Source organism: Oncorhynchus mykiss, chromosome 2, assembly GCF_057628025.1.
Source record: "Oncorhynchus mykiss isolate SJ-2025 chromosome 2, ASM5762802v1, whole genome shotgun sequence".
Classification (NCBI taxonomy): domain Eukaryota; kingdom Metazoa; phylum Chordata; class Actinopteri; order Salmoniformes; family Salmonidae; genus Oncorhynchus; species Oncorhynchus mykiss.
Genome location: NC_143023.1, coordinates 64,882,049 through 64,904,115, shown reverse-complemented (window position 1 = coordinate 64,904,115; position 22,067 = coordinate 64,882,049). Strand labels below are relative to the sequence as shown.

Genomic DNA, 22,067 nt, shown 5'->3' with positions numbered 1-22,067 from the left:
ACTAGACCAGTCATTATTACGTGTTTCACAGTTACATCATTCATGCAAATTTACCCTTTTTTTAGCAGAGAAGGTTTTTATTTTGTTTTGCTGCTGAGAGAGCGAGAGGTCACCAGAGGGAGAGGGAGAGTGAGAGAGGCAGAGAAAAAGAGAGAAGGAGAGGCAGAGGGAGAGAGGCCGGCAGAGGGAGGGGCCAAGAGTGAGAGACAGAGAGAGCGAAATAATATAAATGGATGAGTGTTACAATGCAATGTCATAGTTGAAGTAGCATCAATGAATTCATTCAATGACGAGACAGGAAACACCTACACTACATAGACAAAAGTATGTAGACATCCCTTCAAATGAGGGATTCTGCTATTTCAGCCACACCCGTTGCTGACAGGTGTATAAAATCGAACACCCAGCCATGCAATCTCTCTTTTTTTATGGTCCGGGGCTGTTTTTCCATGGTTTGGGCCCCTTAGTTCCAGTGAAGGGAAATCTTAATGCTACAATCAAATCAATGAAATGTATTTATAAAGCCCTTTTTAGATCAGCAGATGTCACAAAGTGCTCATACAGAAACCCAGCCTAAAATCCCAAACAGCAAGCAATGCAGATGTAGAAGCATGTGGCTAGGAAGACCTCCCAAGAAAGGCAGGAACCTAGGAAGAAACCTAGAGAGGAACTACGCTCTGAGGTGTGGCCAGTCTTCTTTTGGCTGTGCTCGGTGGAGATTATAACATTACATGGCCATTTAAGCCCAGATTGTTCTTCAAGATGTTCAAACTTTCATAGATGACCAGCAGGGTCAAAAATTACAGCGTACAATGACATTCTAGACAATTCTGTGCTTCCAACTTTGTGGCAACAGTTTGTGGAAGGCCCTTTCCTGTTTCGGCTTGACAATTCCCCCATGCTCAAATCAAGGTCCATACAGCAATGGTTTGTCGAGATTGGTGTGGAAGAACTTGACTGGCCTGCACTGAGCCCTGACCTCAACCCCATCGAACACCTTTGGGGTGATTTGGAATGCAGACTGCGAGCCAGGCCTAATTGTCCAACATCAGTTTGTGGCTCGTGGCTGAATGGAAGCCATACCCTACAGCAATGTTCCAACATCTAGTGGAAAGCCTAACCAGAAGAGTGGAGGCAGTTATAGCAGCAAAGGGGGGACCAACTCCATATAAATACCCATGATTTTGGAATGAGATATTCAACGAGCAGGTGTCCACATACTTTTGGTCATGTTGTGTATCTCATTGCACAATCTGAATGCACAATCAATGTTGCCTAAATATATTCACCTGACTTGTTCCATCTGTTTGAAACTAGGCTTGCCAATGCTCAGGACCCTTGGGCCTCTGTCTTTGTTCTTTCCAAAGGCAGAGCAGAAGGTGCTAGTCTTGCAACAAGCCCTACTAATGAACCTGATTTCAAAACAAGCAGTTTGTAAAGCACATCTCAGGAGTTATGAAACTTGTTCAAATGAATTAACGCTCATGAATATTAGGGGTCTGTGCTGGACATTTTTTTTTAGGAAAGCATGCTTATTCACACATCAAATGCAGGCTAAGACTGCAGAAGACAGTGGGAAGAACGTAGGAAGAACATAAGTCGGAATGCAATTGAAATGACCACTATAGATCTGCTGGGAGGAGTGTTAATATTGTAGAAGACAAAGAGGAGAAGAACGTTGGCGTGGCCAAATGGACTGTGTGCAACTCGCTATTCAGGTTTAATGTAATTTTCTCCCTTTCCTTGATTTATTATCAATTGTTTAGTCATTAATAATAATCAGTCTTATTATTATGTGCTTGTTGTAAAAAATAAATTGCATTAGCCTATTGATGTTATTTGTTGGGTCAAACAATACAATGCTTATCTTTATAAATATATTATAATTGAAAATGTAAGAATTAGCCTCCTTTTGTACCCCTGTATCTGTACAGCAGTAGTAGCCTATCTATATAGTATACAAATAAATCCATGTCGATGTCGGTAACACGGCGCCAGCATATCCCTATCTTTCTCTCAGTCTCTCTAGGGCTATGCCTAAGCTTGTTTCTCTTAATATAAACTTCTTATGGATAGGGGGCAGCATTTTCACATTTGGATGAAAAGCGTGCCCAGAGTAAACTGCCTCCTACTCAGTCCCAAATGCTAATATATGCACATTATTAGTAGTAATGGATAGAAAACACTCTGAAATTTGTAAAACTGTTTGAATGATGTCTGTGAATATAACAGAACTCATATGGCAGGCAAAAACCTGAGACAAAATCCAACCAGGAAGTGGGAAATCTGAGGTTTGTAGGTTTTCAACTCAGCCCCTATTGAATATACAGTGGGACATGGGTCATCTTCCACTTCCTAAGGCTTCCACTAGATGTCAATGGTCTTTAGAACGTTGTCTCAGGCTTCTACTGTGAAGGGGGGCGAATGAGAGGGGATTGAGTCAGAGGTCTGCCAGCATCCTCTGTCTCGTGACGAGCGGTCATGAGAAAGTTACCTCTCGTTCCATTGCTTTTCTACAGACAAATTAATTCTCCACTTGGGACATTATTGAACATTTATGATAAAAACATCCTAAAGATTGATTCTATACATTGTTTGATTTGTTTCTACGACCTGTAATATAACTTTTTGGAATTTTCGTCCGACATTTCCGCTGGACTTGCCTGTGCCTCGTGAGTTTTGATTTGTTTACTAAACGCCCTAACAAAAGGAGGAATTTGGACATAAATGATGGACTTTATGGAACAAATCAAACATTTATTGTGGAACTGTGATTCCTGGGAGTGCATTCTGATGAAGATCATCAAAAGTAAGTGAATATTTATAATGCTATTTCTGACTTATGTTGACTCCAACATGGCGGATATATTCTTGGGTTCTATATGTCGTCTGAGCACCGTACTCAGATAATTTTTCCGTAAAGCCTTTTTGAAATCTGACACAGCGGTTGCATTAAGGAGAAGTATATCTTTAAATCTGTGAATAACACTTGTATCTTTTATTAATGTTTATTATGAGTATTTCTGTGATTTGATGTGGCTCTGTGCAAATTCACGGGATGTTTTGGAGGCAAATCCAAATGTAAACTCAGGTTTTTGGATATAGATATGAATTTGATCGAACAAAACATACATGTATTGTGTAACGAGTTGTCCCGGGATTGTCATCTGATTAAGAATATCAAAGGTTAGTGATTAATTTTATCAATATTTCTGCTTTTTGTGATTCCTCTGCTCTTTGCTTGGAAAATTGCTGTATGCTTCCTGTGACAAGTTGCTGACCTAACATAATGATATGTTCTGCTTTTGCCGAAAAGCTTTTTTGAAATCGGACACTGTGGTTGGATTAACGAGAATTGTATCTTTAAAATAGTGCCTAACACTTGTATGTTTGAGAAAATGTAATTATGAGATTTCTGTTGATTAAATTTGGCGCCCTGCAATTTCATTGGCTGTTGGCGAGGGGTACCGCTAGCTTTAATATATATATTTTTTATATTAATATCATACAGTGGACCACTAAGCCTACAGGCCTAAGCTTGTTTCTGTTAATAGATATCTATTTTATATTAATATCATACAGTGGACCACTAAGCCTATAGGAAAGGGTCTATGCATGCAATGGCCTGATGCATTTAGCGCAACAAAAAATGTCTCTCTCGGATCCAAACCAGCACGGGTCTGTTTGTGTCTGTTTTCCACTGTCCTTTTCGGAACGGGTCTGACTGTCCTTGAGTCCATTTGGAACGGGTCTCCGTTTTCTTTTAAAATTAATTTATGCATATCGGGTATGGTGGAAAAACCACAGATCTATTTCGGAACTGGTCCAACTTTTTTGACCTGTGAAGACCTCTAGTTCCCACTAACCTGGGCCCTGATCTAGTATGCTAGTTGACTCTTCTCACCATCATTGCCATGCCAAACACATCCTCCATCAGGCAGGACTACCCAGTGCATGCAGCATACAATAGCTAGCCTGTCATCCTGGTGGTATTTGAGATGAACTCTATCGTATGTGTGAGCAAAGATGAAAGCAGTGCTATGTTCCCTAACATAATGTGCTATCAATAAAAAAATCATGAAACTGTAGGCGCACTGAAGTTTCTACAGCTTCATGGAGGGCAAATACAACTAGGCTGTCTGATACAATGGTTCACTTTATCATCCAAGGCTACTTTTCCATGAAATCTTCTACAGGAGAACCCATGTGAATCTACAGATAAACTACCAAAATAAAGGAAACGCCAACATAAAGTGTTTGGCAGCCATGAGCTTCTAACAAGCGTCTGGAAAAAAAGGTTTTGGACCCAAAAAGGGTTCTATCAATTGCTTCATATTGTATATGGCATTCCTAAAGGTTCTATATACTGTAGAACCGTTCTTCTTCACTGAACCAAAATTGGTTCCATATAGAACCCTTGAGTTCCATTTAGGGTTCTACATGGAACCAGGGGTGGCAGATATGTGAAGCAAGCATAGAACCCTTTTTGGTTCCAACCAGAACCTTTCGGAGGGATGCAACACCATTCTTCCACAATAAATTCCTAATGCAAATGGTGGTGGAAAACGCTGTCTCAGGTGCCGTTCCATGAATCTCCTTAGAAGTGTTCATTTGGGTTGAGATTTAGTGACAGAGACACAGACACCTTTAAAACACACTATGTTCCTTTGAGACGCCTCTTTCAAAGTCAAAGTCACTGAGATCTCTTCTTCTAGCCATGGTAACCAAAATAATGAGCAACTGGTCATTTTTAATCAAGACCCTATGTATGATGGGATGTTAATTGCTTTATTGACTCAGGAACCACACCTGTGTGGAAGCACCTGCATTCAATAAACTTTGCATCTGTCATTTACTCAAGTGTTTCCTTTATTTTGGCAGTTACCTGTAGATCTAGGAGAAGGGAACCTAAATGAAGAGGCTTACTGAAGGCCGATGCTCAATTCAGACTGGACAAACCAGTTAATGCAGTTCATGGTAACCTCTAATGGAATGAGTTTCAAACTGCCAGAAACCATGCTTTTCTTCTTGTTGCTTTGTTTGGGATTGTATGAAGTGAACGCAAGCTGTAAGAATCTATGAAACTAAGCAACTGACAGAAATGTGATCAATCTGCCAAGTGCACTGTATCAACATTTCTTGAGCTCGCTTTGATATGGAAAAGAGAGTTAGCCTAAATTTGATACAATAACAGATATAGTGAGATGTGTAATACAGTGCTTCTTATAGCTAGTATATTAGACTGATACGATATCGCCCGGGTTTATTGTTTTTTATTCGGACCAAGGAATGGGTGATGGAGCACAAGAAGGATTATGGTTGAGAAACAGAACATTACAGAAACCGTTTCTAATCTGAAGATGAGAGATCAGTTTCAGTAGTTAAGCATCTGCATCATTGACCAGCGGGGTGAAACTAACAACTGCACTGAACAATTCACTTAATTGATGAAATATTCAATTAGGATACATTTTTCAGGGCTGGATCTGGAAATACAAGCTAAACCTCAGGATCGCAGTAAGTAAATCATGGTAAACTGTTATTGCGTGAATTATGTTTGAGGTCAATATAATCTTAAGGGACATGTATTTCATAGAAATTGCCATCACTGCTACTTTATGTATATATGTATTCCAGAAACGAAAAAGTCAGGTTTCTTAACAAATGCCAAATAAAACTACTGTTTATTTTCTATTTTCATTGAACACTTTCCTCCTCATTACTCCACCAAATACATAACTTTGAGTTTGCTAATTCATCTATAGACCTATCCATGGGCAGCTCACAAAGTTGTCTGCAATTTACTCAGTATTCTGGACAATAGGAGGAAGCAAGGTAAATACTGTAAGTGTGGTGTGGCTGCTCTGGGCCTGCATAATGTGACTGGTTGATGAGGGAGGGTGGCAGAGAGAAAGGCTTATTTCACAGCAAGGTGAAACCCATCTGTAGACAGCAGCTGTGTTGGCTGTCAGAGGAGGAATCAGATCTAAACTCCAAAACAATAGCTGGAGAAGACATGTCTTTCTTTATACAGCACAAAAACAGACAACTATACACATACACACAAGTATATACACACACATACACAGACACACCAGCAACGGGTAATGAAAACCTTTTTAAACATGAAGGCTTAGATTGATTTGAGGAAAATAAGAGGAGTATGGCATTGTAGATGAATCATGAACGTCACGATCTGAACTTTTAAACCTTTCATTCCCATCACAAGAAGTTTCATGTTAGACATTGGAAGGAGGGACTGAAACTCAATTATATTTCACTTCCAAGTGCAAGAAGCACTCCCAGGTGCGTGTAGGTTTAGGAAGAATTCGTAAAAGCAGTGGAAAGCATGGGCATACAAGCAAGAGAATATATTCAAAATCACCTTCATTCGCAGGAATTTGAATTGGTGAAATGATGCTGCCACAATAAACCGGATATACAGACAGATGATAAACAGGATATACAGAAAGACGATAAACAGGATATACAGACAGACGATAAACAGGATATACAGACAGACGGTAAACAGGAAATACAGACAGACGATAAACAGGATATACAGACAGACGATAAACAGGATATACAGACAGACGATAAACAGGATATACAGACAGACAATAAACCGGATATACAGTCAGATGATAAACATGATATACAGACAGGGGATAAATGGGATATAAAAACAGATGATAAACAGGATATACAGGCAGACAACATATGTAGAAGCAGAGTTTACACAAATCGACATGCAGTACTTACACTACGTACACTGTATATTTTATAAAGTATTTTTGATATGGAACTTTGCAATGTACAGTGAAAATGCTTGATGTGTTTAAATATCATTTGACAGTCTGCATTTTTAGCTTGGTCTAATTTACGACAACTTTGTTGATATTTTTGACATCCTTTGTTTTATCTTCATTGATTCGGGTCTTTTACTGCCTTTTGTTAGTTTATCTTTCATTTTATAATTTTACTCTAAAGTGTGAAAATAAAATGTGAAAATAAAAATACAGTTGAATAAGATGTTAAATCGTGAAATGATGAAATGACAATTATAGTCATATGAATATAGATTTCAATACCTTAATAGTATATAATTCTTATTAAGATGATTTTCAAATATGTGAACCAATTTCAAAGGCTACCATGCACAGGTTTGGAGAAGATTGCTGCTGAACTGATCGGGATGAATGAGGACAATGGCCAAGGTGTTAAGAGCTATTAGCATGTGTGAAGATCCATGTCCTTCCAGAGCTGATGCCTCGGACAGGTGAAATTCACAGAAATTCCAAACTTATGACTGTTGAGATCTGTGTTTATCGTACTTGTCATGATTAGATTAAAGACATCTGGACACACATCTAATCACCCTGAAACAGGCCATTTTAGTGTCAGGTGATGTAAATATTATCATAATAATCGTAATTATAATAATTTGGTGTGTATTATATGCATGTGTGAATTGTGAATGTGTTTTGCATATCCCAACTCCCCCTGAGACACCATCGAAGAGTGGGGTCACGGCCAGAGTCACATATTCAAGAATGGGGGCAAATATTAAGGCCACCTTTTCATACTGTACTTTCAACTGCTCTAATGATATTGTAAGATATGTTGGGTATAAGGCTAACACAGTGGGACATGGTGTCCTCTCTCTACTACCACGCTTGCATAATGCTCCAGGGAAGGAATTTATCAGAACTAGATCCTACTTTTTTAAGTAGTGATGGGTTTTATGCGTGTAAAAACATTTTATATAACCCCTCAAGAGAAAGAAAGAGTAAGAAATGCAATAATCCCGACCAAGTTGTCGATGAGGACAAGACGTACAGTGATAATACAAAATGTTCACAAAACAGAATTGAGTTGAAGTTAAAAAATCTATAAATCTATAGTGCAGGTTATAATATTCCATTCCATAAATCCAGACAGTAAGTGAATCTAAGACTTGTGGATGTCTGGAAAAAAACAAGATTGAAAAAAGGAAGCGGAGCACTCCAAAATATAAAAAGTTCCTTAAAGCTGCACTATGCTACTTTTTGGGGCGACCCGACCAAATTCACATAGAAATTATGAGTTATAGATCTCTCATTCTCGTTGAAAGCAAGTCTAAGAAGTGGTAGATTGTTTCTATGTGCAATATTTCTATGCATTCTTAAGTTTCGTTTTTGCATCTTTTACTTTTGGTTTTGTGAACCAGCTGAATATACAATATTTGGGGTTATTGAACAGATATATCCCAGCGATTTAGATGGTACAATGATTCTCTACACTATACATTTACATTTCTTGTTTGGTCACAAACTGATATTAGGCAAATTATTATAATTTTTTCAACCAGGAAATGGCGGAGTGTCTCAAATTGTAATTACTGGAAAGCCAGCAACTCAGATAGAAACCATTATGGCAAGACAGTCAAGCCAATATTTAATTGGTGTATAGGTAAAATGTGGCCAAGTAAGTGGCCAAGATGGACCCTTTACAGGCAATGGCTTGGCTTCCATACACTTTTAAAGATAGCCCTAGTACTGCTTAATATTATTTAACTGTACTTGGACTGTCTTCAAAAGTGTATCCATTATTAAATGCTTTTTTAAGTGCTTCATCATACAGTAGTATGTAATCAATGAACTCTAAAAAGCACTGCTGCCTATCCCACCACAAAACATTTTTTCATTGATCCAATCTAAGCTTGTTTGATTGTGTTTCTCAGGGTCTACTCTCAGGGGCTCACCCTTCCAACTGGGCTGTGTGTGTGCAGTGTGTGTGTGCAGTGTGTGTGTGTGTGTAGTGTGTGTGTATGTAGTGTGGGTGTTGGCTGGAGACAGGGGACAGAGGGACCTATGGACCATCAGAAAAAGGACTTACTTGCGGGACTTGTGGTCTAGGAGGTTGTCATCCAGGTTGAGCAGGGTTGGCTGGCTGATGACTCTTCTGTTGTACAGCATGGTGTTCCTCCTCAGGGAGAGCAGCGACTGACAGAACTTCACCCCCATTTCCTCCAATTCCCCCGTGCCAGTCTGCATGCCCTAGAACAAACAAGACAACACAGACACGGTCCATTTAAAACACAATAACATCAGGATATGATATGACGTCTTTAGAAAAGCTTCAGGTCTTTCATTAGAAAGAAACAAGATAAAAAGCCTTCTGATTACTGGTATGTAAGCAAACTACTATTTTCCAGACAAGTAGGATTGCTTCAGCTATACATTAGCCTGGTAACTAAATTATAATACTTCTGAGTGGGGCCATTGGAGTATTTAGCCTACAGTCCATAACCACTGAATGTGTTGTATAGAAAGCCTCTCTGGATAATTGTATTCATATCAAAGTAGCGACTGTCATGGAGAAATAGCTGTGATCTGTGATCTGCTCATTAACCTATCAGCTCTGAATACATAGAACTTGCACCTTCAGGACATTAGCTTTTGTAGGTTTTGCCTGGGAATCTCATAATATTATAATGATTGCAGATAATTGCTCTGCAGGCAACTGCACCTGCTTACTCAACCGTGTTATTAGCACATGCACATGAGAAGCTACTCCTCAAAGGGTTAGGAGAAGACCACCAGTAGCAGGTCCCCAGAGGGTGTCATCCAACCGGGCTGTTTGTTTCTCTTTTGGCTGTCACCGAACTGATGAAACGTGGCATGCTTTACAAAAGGACGTGGCTATGCAAATATAAGAGTAAATACGGGTGACACATGACATGATGATGACATGTTTTTCAGCAGCCTTGTGATCCTCACAAATGACTCTCAGCCTGTACAGCCATGTATCCATTTGGCCTATATGTCACCCCGCTCCAGCATAGTACTCAATGAGACTTCAGAATCACATGCTCTGCTCCGCATTCAGTCTCTTTAGAGCAGGTGTGATGTTTCCATCCACAATCGCCATAATGGCAAAACAAATAGTGTAGCAATTTTCCAGATGACTCTCCTCCTCTTTAATCCTGTGTTTAGGCCATGCTTTTCTTCCATCCAATATCCTTTTCTCCTCCCCTGTAGGAACCATGTCAGAGCAGATAAGTGGAATGCCTGCTCCGTGCGCCGCATGTGCAATGAGACAGGGTAGAGAGGAGAGCTGGAGAGCTGGGTGCTGGGCCCGCAGTAGCTCTGTGACTCATGGGAGGAGACTGTCTAAAGCCATGACACGGAAGTCTCATGGCTTGGAAGTGTGTGTGCGTGTGTGTTTGTGTGCATTGTGTTTGTGTGCGTTTCTGGATCCATACCCCCTGAGAAACACCATATATTGCACTAAGAAGACAGACCAACCTGTCAAAATGAGTGGTACATAGTGTGCAGGGGATAGGTGTTCAATAATTCAGAGTGCAGAAGAAAAGGTTTACATGTCCAGCATGCATAGAGCCCTGGCTGTTTGCTTGGGAAGGAAAATCAATTCTTCCCCTGTTTGCATTGTGGAGGCAACATTGACCATTTCAATTGCTGACTCTGCTCTCACCCTCCTCAAAATGTCAAACTGTTTGGCATGAGGATATGTCATGTAATTAAACCACTCTTCCTTTTCTCATGTTGGCTCGTTTAAAGACTGATATGTGCAATGGAAATGTGGGAATGTTAATTACACCTTTCTGGCACTAATGCTACGGCTAATGAAAGGAAGGAAGTATCTGATGCATCTGTGAGCACAAGCTGCTTCCTCAATGACACAATACCTTCTCTATCTGAGTATAACACAATAGAGCAATATGAACTACCCAGCAAGCCCCCAAAGGGCATAGTGTTTGGTTAATAGCTAAAAAAAATAATAGCCTATGAGCTTCCAAGTGTCAAGTACAGATGTAGTATCGTAATTTGAGCCAGTTTGCTACAGCAGGAAATGTGAATTATTATTTAGATTATAATTAATGGACCGTTTTTGTAGGGATTGGTGCATTTTTCATTTGGCCAAATCAAGTCTGACATTTTAAAGTGGAAATAACTAAATGTAGAAGCCCTTTTAAACCTTGAATACAAGTTTGCAAAAGAGGTCCTACATCTGGTACATCAGAGAGAGAGAGACTTGGCTCCCTACATCCCCTTCCAGTTCAACTTAATTGTAATTTGCCATTTGATACATTTATTATCGACCAAGTGCCTAATAATGCCGTTGATATGGTGGCCCAGGGACTATACTAAACGAATACAACTATATTAATTATGCTGTCTGATACAGTAGCTATGTCTGTCCTACATATTTCATGGGGTTGTCTATCTATCGTACAGCTGGCCTGGAAACCTTCTGACACACCCCGTTGCGAAATAAAATAAAAACAGTAAAATACTGCTAGACTTTAATGTTTCACTTTCAAAATAAATCTATGCCAAAGATCAGACAAATGGCAATAATAATTTAGCATTTGAAACAGTGCTTGAATTGGATGTGTTTTTCATGTGAGTTAACTCCAACCATGGGAACAGAGGGACCTCATTTGCTGTTTGAGGAGAGAGCCACGTGTCCTTGTCCCATGTTGGGATGGCTGATTTGTACAGCATATGTCCATAATTAGATGTGTGGGTTTCAAGCGGACGTTACGGAGAAACGCTTAAAAAGATCTCGTGGCTTTGATGAATCTCTTAATGAACTCCTAGCCATGCATACAGATCTCCATCATGTCAACATGACTTCTCCGGCCCATAGAGACACCATGGTTTCAAACCTCTACCAGAGATTTCCCAACATACTCTGTGTAGCCTGTATTGTACCGCCCACTCAATTTACATTTCTGTGAACATTCCTTTAGGAGATTTACGGTAACGGAGGATATTTCCTTCAGATTGTCATTAGCCTCCTCTCTTTAGCCACTTGTAAATCATATCTCCTTTCAAGCCCCAGGAAATTAAAAAAGGGAGTCTGAACACAACACACATGAATATTTCCATGCAATACACGATACAAAGCAAGCAGAGAGTCTGGAGCCTCTTGGTCCCTTGTTTGGGGAGTAAGTCTGTGTATCTAGTCCAGTGGTTCTCAATCCTGGTCCTGGGGGCCTTTTTTTTGCCCTAGCACTACACAGCCGACTCAAATTATGAACTCATCATCAGGCTTTGATGATTTGAATCAGGTGTGGAGTACTAAAGCAAAAACAAAAATGTGCACCCACTTTGGGTCCCCAGGACCAGGATTGGGAAACAGTTGTCTCCTGATGTTGGTTAGCGTGTCCTTTAACCTCCCTGTAGAAATCACTGTCTATATCCTGTACAGATTGTGCCTTCCCACTGCGGTGGCCACTCATTGGAAACAACAACTCCCTAATGGTCTTGTTAACAGGTTCACGCACCTCAGTCAGTCCTCAAACAGAACACAATAGAACACAGGTTGACCGGGAGTGTGGTACGGTGAGTCCACCAAGGCGTAACACACACATGCATGCACACGCACGCACACGCACACACACACACACACACACACACACACACACACACACACACACACACACACACACACACACACACACTCCCTGCAACACGGATGTAGTGCAGGAGGATGCTTGCCTGAGATTTGGCATTTGGTGCATCTTTTAAAAGGCTCTCTCGTCATGACTCTTTCATTTGATATTAGACCCTGATGAATATTGGATGGGTTCTGCCTTCCTCAGCGAAAGACTGACCTTCAGAAAATATATTCTGAGGTCACTGCCCTGGGGTTTGAAGTTGATGTGCTGGCTCTCTTGTCCTCTATATGTATGTGGTCCCACTAGGAAAGCTTATTCTGGGGAAGTATGACATCTGTAGTTATTAAACTCGGCTTTAGTAGAGCACCCTGTGATTGTTTTTTGGCACCTTTACATTATCTGACAAACTTTTACATTTCAAATAAAAGCCTTTTGAAGCCCTATAAATGAAGTCATCTGCTTGTCCTCTTCTTTATTTTGGAAGCGTATTTAGAAGGAAGGACCATAAAAGAGGAAGACAACCGATAGTTTGTGAGGAAGCGAGAAACTCCAGAAACCTAATCAAAGTATTTTGTGCTCATTTATCTTGGCACTCGTTTGTCTTAATTGTGTCCTTAAGAAAAATAAGACTTGATTCGTTTGGGCGTAAAGAAATGACAACTCAGCAGACGTTCTTCCCCTCTAGCTGGAAATGCAAAGCTAAGGTGATTAGAGGTAGAATCTTTGTGATGCAAATTAGATTCCTTTGAAGATTTCCCTTCTTTTAGCGTAGACAGTCTTACGGCATCAAGCAATAGAAACCCGGTGTCATGGTGGCGAATGGAAAGATGGGAAGGGAAAAGTCAATATGGCTTTCAATATGCATTTGTCCCAATTCACATAAGCAGTTTTTATTTTTTTTTATTTTTTTTTTTTATTTTATTTCACCTTTATTTAACCAGGTAGGCTAGTTGAGAACAAGTTCTCATTTGCAACTGCGACCTGGCCAAGATAAGGCATAGCAGTGTGAACAGACAACACAGAGTTACACATGGAGTAAACAATTAACAAGTCAATAACACAGTAGAAAAAAGGGGAGTCTATATATACATTGTGTGCAAAAGGCATGAGAAGGTAGGCAAATAATTACAATTATGCAGGTTAACACTGGAGTGATAAATGATCAGATGGTTATGTACAGGTAGAGATTGGTGTGCAAAAGAGCAGAAAAATAAAAATAAATAAATAAAAACAGTATGGGGATGAGGTAGGTGAAAATGGGTGGGCTATTTACCAATAGACTATGTACAGCTGCAGCGATCGGTTAGCTGCTCGGATAGCAGATGTTTGAAGTTGGTGAGGGAGATAAAAGTCTCCAACTTCAGCGATTTTTGCAATTCGTTCCAGTCACAGGCAGCAGAGAACTGGAACGAAAGGCGGCCAAATGAGGTGTTGGCTTTAGGGATGATCAGTGAGATACACCTGCTGGAGCGCGTGCTACGGATGGGTGTTGCCATCGTAACCAGTGAACTGAGATAAGGCGGAGCTTTACCTAGCATGGACTTGTAGATGACCTGGAGCCAGTGGGTCTGGCGACGAATATGTAGCGAGGGCCAGCCGACTAGAGCATACAAGTCGCAGTGGTGGGTGGTATAAGGTGCTTTAGTGACAAAACGGATGGCACTGTGATAAACTGCATCCAGTTTGCTGAGTAGAGTGTTGGAAGCAATTTTGTAGATGACGTCGCCGAAGTCGAGGATCGGTAGGATAGTCAGTTTTACTAGGGTAAGTTTGGCGGCGTGAGTGAAGGAGGCTTTGTTGCGGAATAGAAAGCCGACTCTTGATTTGATTTTCGATTGGAGATGTTTGATATGGGTCTGGAAGGAGAGTTTAGAGTCTAGCCAGACACCTAGGTACTTATAGATGTCCACATATTCAAGGTCGGAACCATCCAGGGTGGTGATGCTGGTCAGGCGTGCGGGTGCAGGCAGCGAACGGTTGAAAAGCATGCATTTGGTTTTACTAGCGTTTAAGAGCAGTTGGAGGCCACGGAAGGAGTGCTGTATGGCATTGAAGCTCGTTTGAAGGTTAGATAGCACAGTGTCCAAGGACGGGCCGGAAGTATATAGAATGGTGTCGTCTGCGTAGAGGTGGATCAGGGAATCGCCCGCAGCATGAGAAACATCATTGATATATACAGAGAAAAGAGTCGGCCCGAGAATTGAACCCTGTGGCACCCCCATAGAGACTGCCAGAGGACCGGACAGCATGCCCTCCGATTTGACACACTGAACTCTGTCTGCAAAGTAATTGGTAAACCAGGCAAGGCAGTCATCCGAAAAACCGAGGCTACTGAGTCTGCCGATAAGAATACGGTGATTGACAGAGTCGAAAGCCTTGGCAAGGTCTATGAAGACGGCTGCACAGTACTGTCTTTTATCGATGGCGGTTATGATATCGTTTAGTACCTTGAGCGTGGCTGAGGTACACCCGTGACCGGCTCGGAAACCAGATTGCACAGCGGAGAAGGTACGGTGGGATTCAAGATGGTCAGTGACCTGTTTGTTGACTTGGCTTTCGAAGACCTTAGATAGGCAGGGCAGGATGGATATAGGTCTGTAACAGTTTGGGTCCAGGGTGTCGCCCCCTTTGAAGAGGGGGATGACTGCGGCAGCTTTCCAATCCTTGGGGATCTCAGACGATATGAAAGAGAGGTTGAACAGGCTGGTAATAGGGGTTGCGACAATGGCGGCGGATAGTTTCAGGAATAGAGGGTCCAGATTGTCCAGCCCAGCTGATTTGTACGGGTCCAGGTTTTGCAGCTCTTTCAGGACATCTGCTATCTGGATTTGGGTAAAGGAGAACCTGGAGAGGCTTGGGCGAGTAGCTGCGGGGGGGGGGGAGCTGTTGTCCGAGGTTGGAGTAGCCAGGCGGAAGGCATGGCCAGCCGTTGAGAAATGCTTGTTGAAGTTTTCGATAATCATGGATTTATCGGTGGTGACCATGTTACCTAGTCTCAGTGCAGTGGGCAGCTGGGAGGAGGTGCTCTTGTTCTCCATGGACTTCACAGTGTCCCAGAACTTTTTGGAGTTGGAGCTACAGGATGCAAACTTCTGCCTGAAGAAGTTGGCTTTAGCTTTCCTGACTGACTGTGTGTATTGGTTCCTGACTTCCCTGAACAGTTGCATATCGCGGGGACTATTCGATGTTAGCGCAGTCCGCCACAGGATGTTTTTGTGCTGGTCGAGGGCAGTCAGGTCTGGAGTGAACCAGGGGCTATATCTGTTCTTAGTTCTGCATTTTTTGAACGGAGCATGCTTATGTTGTGGCTGATCAGAAAACCTCATATTCAACAGTTGTACTTGCAGCAATAAGCACATTAATGTATTCATATTTTGACAGGCTATCATTATGAAAAACAAAGATAATAGATTAAACTGATGTTAGGAGTTCAGTCCAAGGAATCCCCTTGAATTGCCCATACAGTTCTGAAAATAAAAATTCAAGACAAAGGAAATTCAGGATACCAAATATTATACAAATCCATGTGTGAATGAAGTACAGAATATTTTTGGTCACTGTTTAAAAATATTCTCCTACATGTAGAATAAAACCACTTAGTTCACCAAGCCTGCATACCAAACCCAGCGTATTGCTAACTCAGTGGTGAGCTGCTCCCATCAATGACCCAGTCTCTGATTCAGTGACTGTCTGAGAGGATAATTAAGCTTCTAGTCCCTGACGAATCCCACAGCCAATCCCACGTCTCACACAAGCCACTAATTGGCATGAATTAACAGTGAACTGAGGTCATTTCATCAGTGACTGCTCAAGCAACACATAAAGAGCAGCAGAGAGAGGGAGATAAATATATATATATATATATATATATATATATATATATATATATATATATATATATATATATAGAGAGAGAGAGAGAGAGAGAGAGAGAGAGAGAGAGAGAGAGAGAGAGAGAGAGAGAGAGAGAGAGAGAGAGAGAGAAAGAGGGAGAGAGAGAGAGAGAAAGAGAGAGAGAGGGAGAGAAAGAGAGAGAGAGAGGGAGAGAGAGAAAGAGAGAGAAAGAGAGAGAGAGAGAGAGAGAGCGAGAGAGAGTCTGATGGTCTGCCAGACTTCTGACACGGCCTGACGATATTAGTACAGACTTTTTAATCAAGAAACATTCAGGCTTTTTCCCAACCCTAAAGTGCATGTAGCAAACATATGGCCCACCACCTGCTCACTGGGCCATCCTAATGAAAAGTCAGATTTTCTCATCCATTAGTCCATATCACCCACATTCAGCTTCTGATCTGATAACCAACACAGCAACACTTAGTGAGTGTTATTCTAGCCAGCTGGACTCAGTCTTCTAAGTCATTGACTGTGCTATAGAGAGAGCATAGAGAGAATGGTTTCAAATGACTCTCATACAGTTGAAGTCGGAAGTTTACATACGCCTTAGCCAAATACATTTAAGCTCAGTTTTTCACAATTCCTGACATTTAATCCCAGTAAAAAAAATCCCTGTTTTAGGTCAGTTCGGCTCACCACTTTATTTTAAGAATGTGAAATGTCAGAATAATAGTAGAGAGAATTATTTATTTCAACTTTAATTTCTTTCTTCACATTCCCAGTGGGTCAGAAGTTTACATATACTGAATTAGTATTTGATAGCATTGCATATAAATTGTTTAACTTGGGTCAAACATTTCGGGTAGCCTTCCACAAGCTTCCCACAATAAGTTGGGGGAATTTTGGCCCATTCCTCCTGACAGAGCTGGTGTAACTGAGTCAGGCTTGTAGGCCTCCTTGTTCACACACGCTTTTTCAGTTCTGCCCACAAATTTTCTATAGGATTGAGGTCAGGGCTTTTTTGATGGCCACTCCAATAGCTTGACTTTGTTGTCCTTGGGTCATTTTTTCACGACTTTGGAAGTATGCTTGGGGTCCTTGTCCATTTGGAAGCTAACTTCCTGACTGATGTCTTGAGATGTTTCTTCAATATATCCACATAATTTTCCGCCCTCATGATGCCATCTATTTTGTGAAGTACACCAGTCGCTCCAGCAGCAAAGCACCACCACAACATGATGCTGTCACCCCCGTGCTTCACGGTTGGGATGGTGTTCTTCAACTTGCAAGCCTCCCTCTTTTTCCTCCAAACATAACGATGGTCATTAACGGCCATTTTTGTTTCATCAGACCAGAGGACATTTCTCCAAAAAGTACGATCTTTGTCCCCATGTGCAGTTGCAAACCGTAGTCTGGCTTTTTTATGGTGGTTTTGGAGCAGTGGCTTCTTCCTTGCTGAGCGGCCTTTCAGGTTATGTCAATATAGGACTTGTTTTACTGTGGATATAGATACTTTTGTACCTGTTTCCTCCAGCATCTTCACAAGGTCCTTTGCTGTTGTTCTGGGATTGATTTGTGCTTTTCACACCAAAGTACATTTATCTCTAGGTGTCACGCCCTGACCTTAGAGAGACGTTTTATTTCTCCATTTGGTGAGGTCACGGTGTGATGCTGGGTGGGCATTCTATGTTTTGTATTTCTTTGTGTTTGGCCGAGTGTGGTTCCCAATCAGAGGCAGCTGTCTATCGTTGTCTCTGATTGGGAATCATACTTAGGTAGCCTTTTTCCCACCTATGTTGTGGGATCTTGTTTTTGTACAGTTTTGTAGCCTACTGTAGGTTCGTTTTGGTTTCACTTTGTAATTTTGCTGCTGGTTCTCATTTAATAAATATGATGACCACAAGTTACGCTGCGTCTTGGTCTCAGTCAAACAACGCACGTTACAGAAGATCCCACCACAAAAAGACCCAGCGGCGTTTTCTGGAGGAGTGGACATGGGAGGAGATACTGGAAGGCAAGGGTCCCTGGGCGCAGGCTGGAGAGTATCACCGTCCAAGGGAGGAGATAGAAGCAGCTAGAGTGGAACGGCGAGGATACGGGGAATTAGAGGAACGGCAACTATACAAGGGGTCACGGCATGGAAGCCGGAGAGGCAGCTCCAAATTTTTTTGGGGGGGGGAACAAGGGGAGATTGGCGGAATCAGGGTTTAGACTTGAGCCAACTCCCCGTGCTTACCGAAGGGAGCGTGTGACCGGTCGGGCGCCGTGCTATGCGATGATGCAGTATAGAGACAAAGTAGAATCTCAATTCAACGGCTCAGACAGAAGAGGTATGTGGCAGGGTCTACAGTCAATCACGGATTACAAAAAGAAAACCAGCCCCGTCACGGACCAGGATATCTTGCTCCCAGGCAGACTAAATAACCTTTATGCCCGCTTTGAGGACAATACAGTGCCACTGACACGGCCCGCAACTAAAACATGCGGACTCTCCTTCACTGCAGCCGATGTGAGGAAAACATTTAAACGTGTCAACCCTCGCAAGGCTGCAGGCCCAGACGGCATCCCCAGCCGCGCCCTCAGAGCATGCGCAGACCAGCGGCTGGTGTGTTTATGGACATATTCAATCAATCCCTATCCCAGTCTGTTGTTCCCACATGCTTCAAGAGGGCCACCATTGTTCCGGTTCCCAAGAAAGCTAAGGTAACTGAGCTAAACGACTACCGCCCCGTAGCACTCACTTCCGTCATCATGAAGTGCTTTGAGAGACTAGTCAAGGACCATATCACCTCCACCCTACCTGACACCCTAGACCCACTCCAATTTGCTTACCGCCCAAATAGGTCCACAGACGATGCAATCTCAACCACACGGCACACTGCCCTAACCCATCTGGACAAGAGGAATACCTATGTGAGAATGCTGTTCATCGACTACAGCTCGGAATTTAACACCATAGTGCCCTCCAAGCTCGTCATCACCCCGCCCTGTGCAACTGGGTACTGGACTTCCTGACGGGCTGCCCCCAGGTGGTGAGGGTAGGCAACAACATCTCCACCCCGCTGATCCTCAACACTGGGGCACCACAAGGGTCCGTTCTGAGCCCTCTCCTGTACTCCCTGTTCACCCACGACTGTGTGGCCACGCACGTCTCCAACTCAATCATCAAGTTTGCGGACGACACAACAGTGGTAGGCTTGATTACCAACAACGACGAGACGGCCTACAGGGAGGAGGTGAGGGCCCTCAGAGTGTGGTGTCAGGAAACTAACCTCACACTCAACGTCAACAAAACTAAGGAGATGATTGTGGACTTCAGGAAACAGCAGAGGGAACACCCCCCTATCCACATCGATGGAACAGTAGTGGAGAGGGTAGTAAGTTTTAAGTTCCTCGGCGTACACATCACATACAAACTGAATTGGTCCACCCACACAGACAGCATCGTGAAGAAGGCGCAGTAGCGCCTCTTCAACCTCAGGAGGCTGAAGAAATTCGGCTTGTCACCAAAAGCACTCACAAACTTCTACAGATGCACAATCGAGAGCATCCTGTCGGGCTGTATCACCGCCTGGTACGGCAACTGCTCCTCCCACAACCGTAAGGCTCTCCAGAGGGTAGTGAGGTCTGCACAACGCATCACGGGGGGCAAACTACCTGCCCTCCAGGACACCTACACCACCCGATGTCACAGGAAGGCCAGAAAGATCATCAAGGACAACAACCACCCGAGCCACTGCCTGTTCACCCCACTATCATCCAGAAGGCGAGGTCAGTACAGGTGCATCAAAGCTGGGACCGGGAGACTGAAAAACAGCTTCTATCTCAAGGCCATCAGACTGTTAAACAGCCACCACTGACATTGAGTGGCTGCTGCCAACACACTGACTCAACTCCAGCCACTTTAATAATGGGAATTGATGGGAAATGATGTAAAATATATCACTAGCCACTTTAAACAATGCTACCTAATATAATGTTTACATACCCTACATTATTCATCTCATATGTATACGTATATACTGTACTCTATATCATCTACTGCATCTTTATGTAATACATGTATTACTAGCCACTTTAACTATGTTTACATACTCATCTCATATGTATATACTGCACTCAATACCATCTACTGTATCTTGCCTATGCCGCTCTGTACCATTACTCATTCATATATCTTTATGTACATATTCTTTATCCCCTTACATTTGTGTCTATAAGGTAGTAGTTTTGGAATTGTTAGCTAGATTACTTGTTGGTTATTACTGCATTGTCGGAACTAGAAGCACAAGCATTTCGCTACACTCGCATTAACATCTGCTAACCATGTGTATGTGACAAATAACATTTGATTTGATTTGATTTGATGCGCACCATGTCTCCAGTGCACAGTCACAGTCCGGTGCCCTATATTCCATCTCCCCGCATTGGACGGGCTAAAGTGGGCCTCCAGCCAGGACGAATGGTGCCGGCTCAGCGCTCCTGGCCTCCAGTGCGTCTCTTCGGCCCAGGATATCCTGCGCCGGCTCTGCGCACTGTGTCTCCGGTGCGTCTGCACAGCCCAGTGCGTCCTGTGCTAGCTCCCCGCATTTGCTGGGAGAAAGTAACCATCCAGCCAGGACGGGTTGTGCCAGTTGTACACTTGAGACCTCCAGTGCGCCTCCACGGCCCAGTGTATCCGGTGCCTGCTCCACGCACCAGGCTTCCAGTGCATCTCCCCAGTCCGGTGAGACCTGTTCCGATTCCACGCACCAGGCTTCCAGTACGTCTCCTCAGTCCAGTGAGACCTGTTCCGGCTCCACGTAGCAGGCCTCCAGTGATGATCCATGGCACGAAGCCTCCAGTTATGATCCATGGCACGAAGCCTCCAGTTATGATCCATGGCACGAAGCCTCCAGTGAAGATCCATGGCACGAAGCCTCCAGTGATGAGCCATGGCACGAAGCCTCCAGTGATGAGCCATGGCCCGGAGCCTGCAGTGAGGATCCATGGCACGAAGCCTCCAGCGTCGATCCGCTGTCCGGAGCCTCCAGAGACGGTCCCCAGTCCGGAGCCTCCAGCAACGTTCCCCAGTCCGGAGCCTCCAGCGACGGTCTCCAGCCGGAGCCTCCAGCGACGGCCCCCAGTCCGGAGAATCCAGCGACGGTCCCCAGTCCAGAGCCTCCAACGAGGGTCCCAAGTCTGGGGCCTGCAATGAAGGTCCCCAGTCCAGGGCCTGCAGAGAGGGTCCACAGGTCTACCATACAACCAGGTCTATCATTTTTTTATGAGGTCTTGGCTGGTTTCTTTTGATTTTCCCATGATGTCAAGCAAAGTTTGAAGTTTGAAGGTAGGCCTTGAAATACATCTACAGGTACACCTCCAACTCCAATTATCAAATTATGTCAATTAGCCTATCAGAAGCTTCTAAAGACATGAAATTTACTGGAATTTTCCATGCTGTTTAAAGACACAGTCAACTTAGTGTATGTAAACTTCTGACCCACTGGAATTGTGATACAATTAATTATAAGTGAAATAATCTGTCTGTAAACAATTGTTAGAAAAATGACTTGTGTCATGCACAAAGTTGATGTCCTAACCGACTTGCCTAAACTATAGTTTGATAAGAAGACATTTGTGGAGTGGTTGAAAAATAAGTTTTAATGACTCCAACCTAAGTGTATGTAAACGTCCAACTTCAACTGTACATGCGGTAAAGAGGGCAATGGAGCGCAGACCTTGGGGGAAAGAACAAGGACGCCATAATTGGCGGCCATGAAAAAAATTGTGTGGAAGAAAATGGATATTCATTGAATCCGTCATGTACTGTATGTGCTCTAAC

At 42.9% G+C, this 22,067-nt stretch overlaps 1 protein-coding gene across 2 annotated transcripts in view; it reads right to left on the bottom strand.

Annotated features, from left to right (window-relative positions):
• agbl1 (AGBL carboxypeptidase 1) overlaps positions 1 to 22,067 on the bottom strand; it is a 161,174-nt gene that overhangs the window by 40,200 nt on the left and 98,907 nt on the right. For both annotated transcript variants that reach the window (XR_016487780.1, XM_036953095.2), the window contains one exon: positions 8,878 to 9,038. Coding sequence is in view for 1 of the 2 variants with exons in the window: in XM_036953095.2 (XP_036808990.2) it covers positions 8,878 to 9,038 (161 nt within the window). In the remaining variant the exon portion in view is untranslated. The remainder of the gene's footprint in view (positions 1 to 8,877; positions 9,039 to 22,067) is intronic.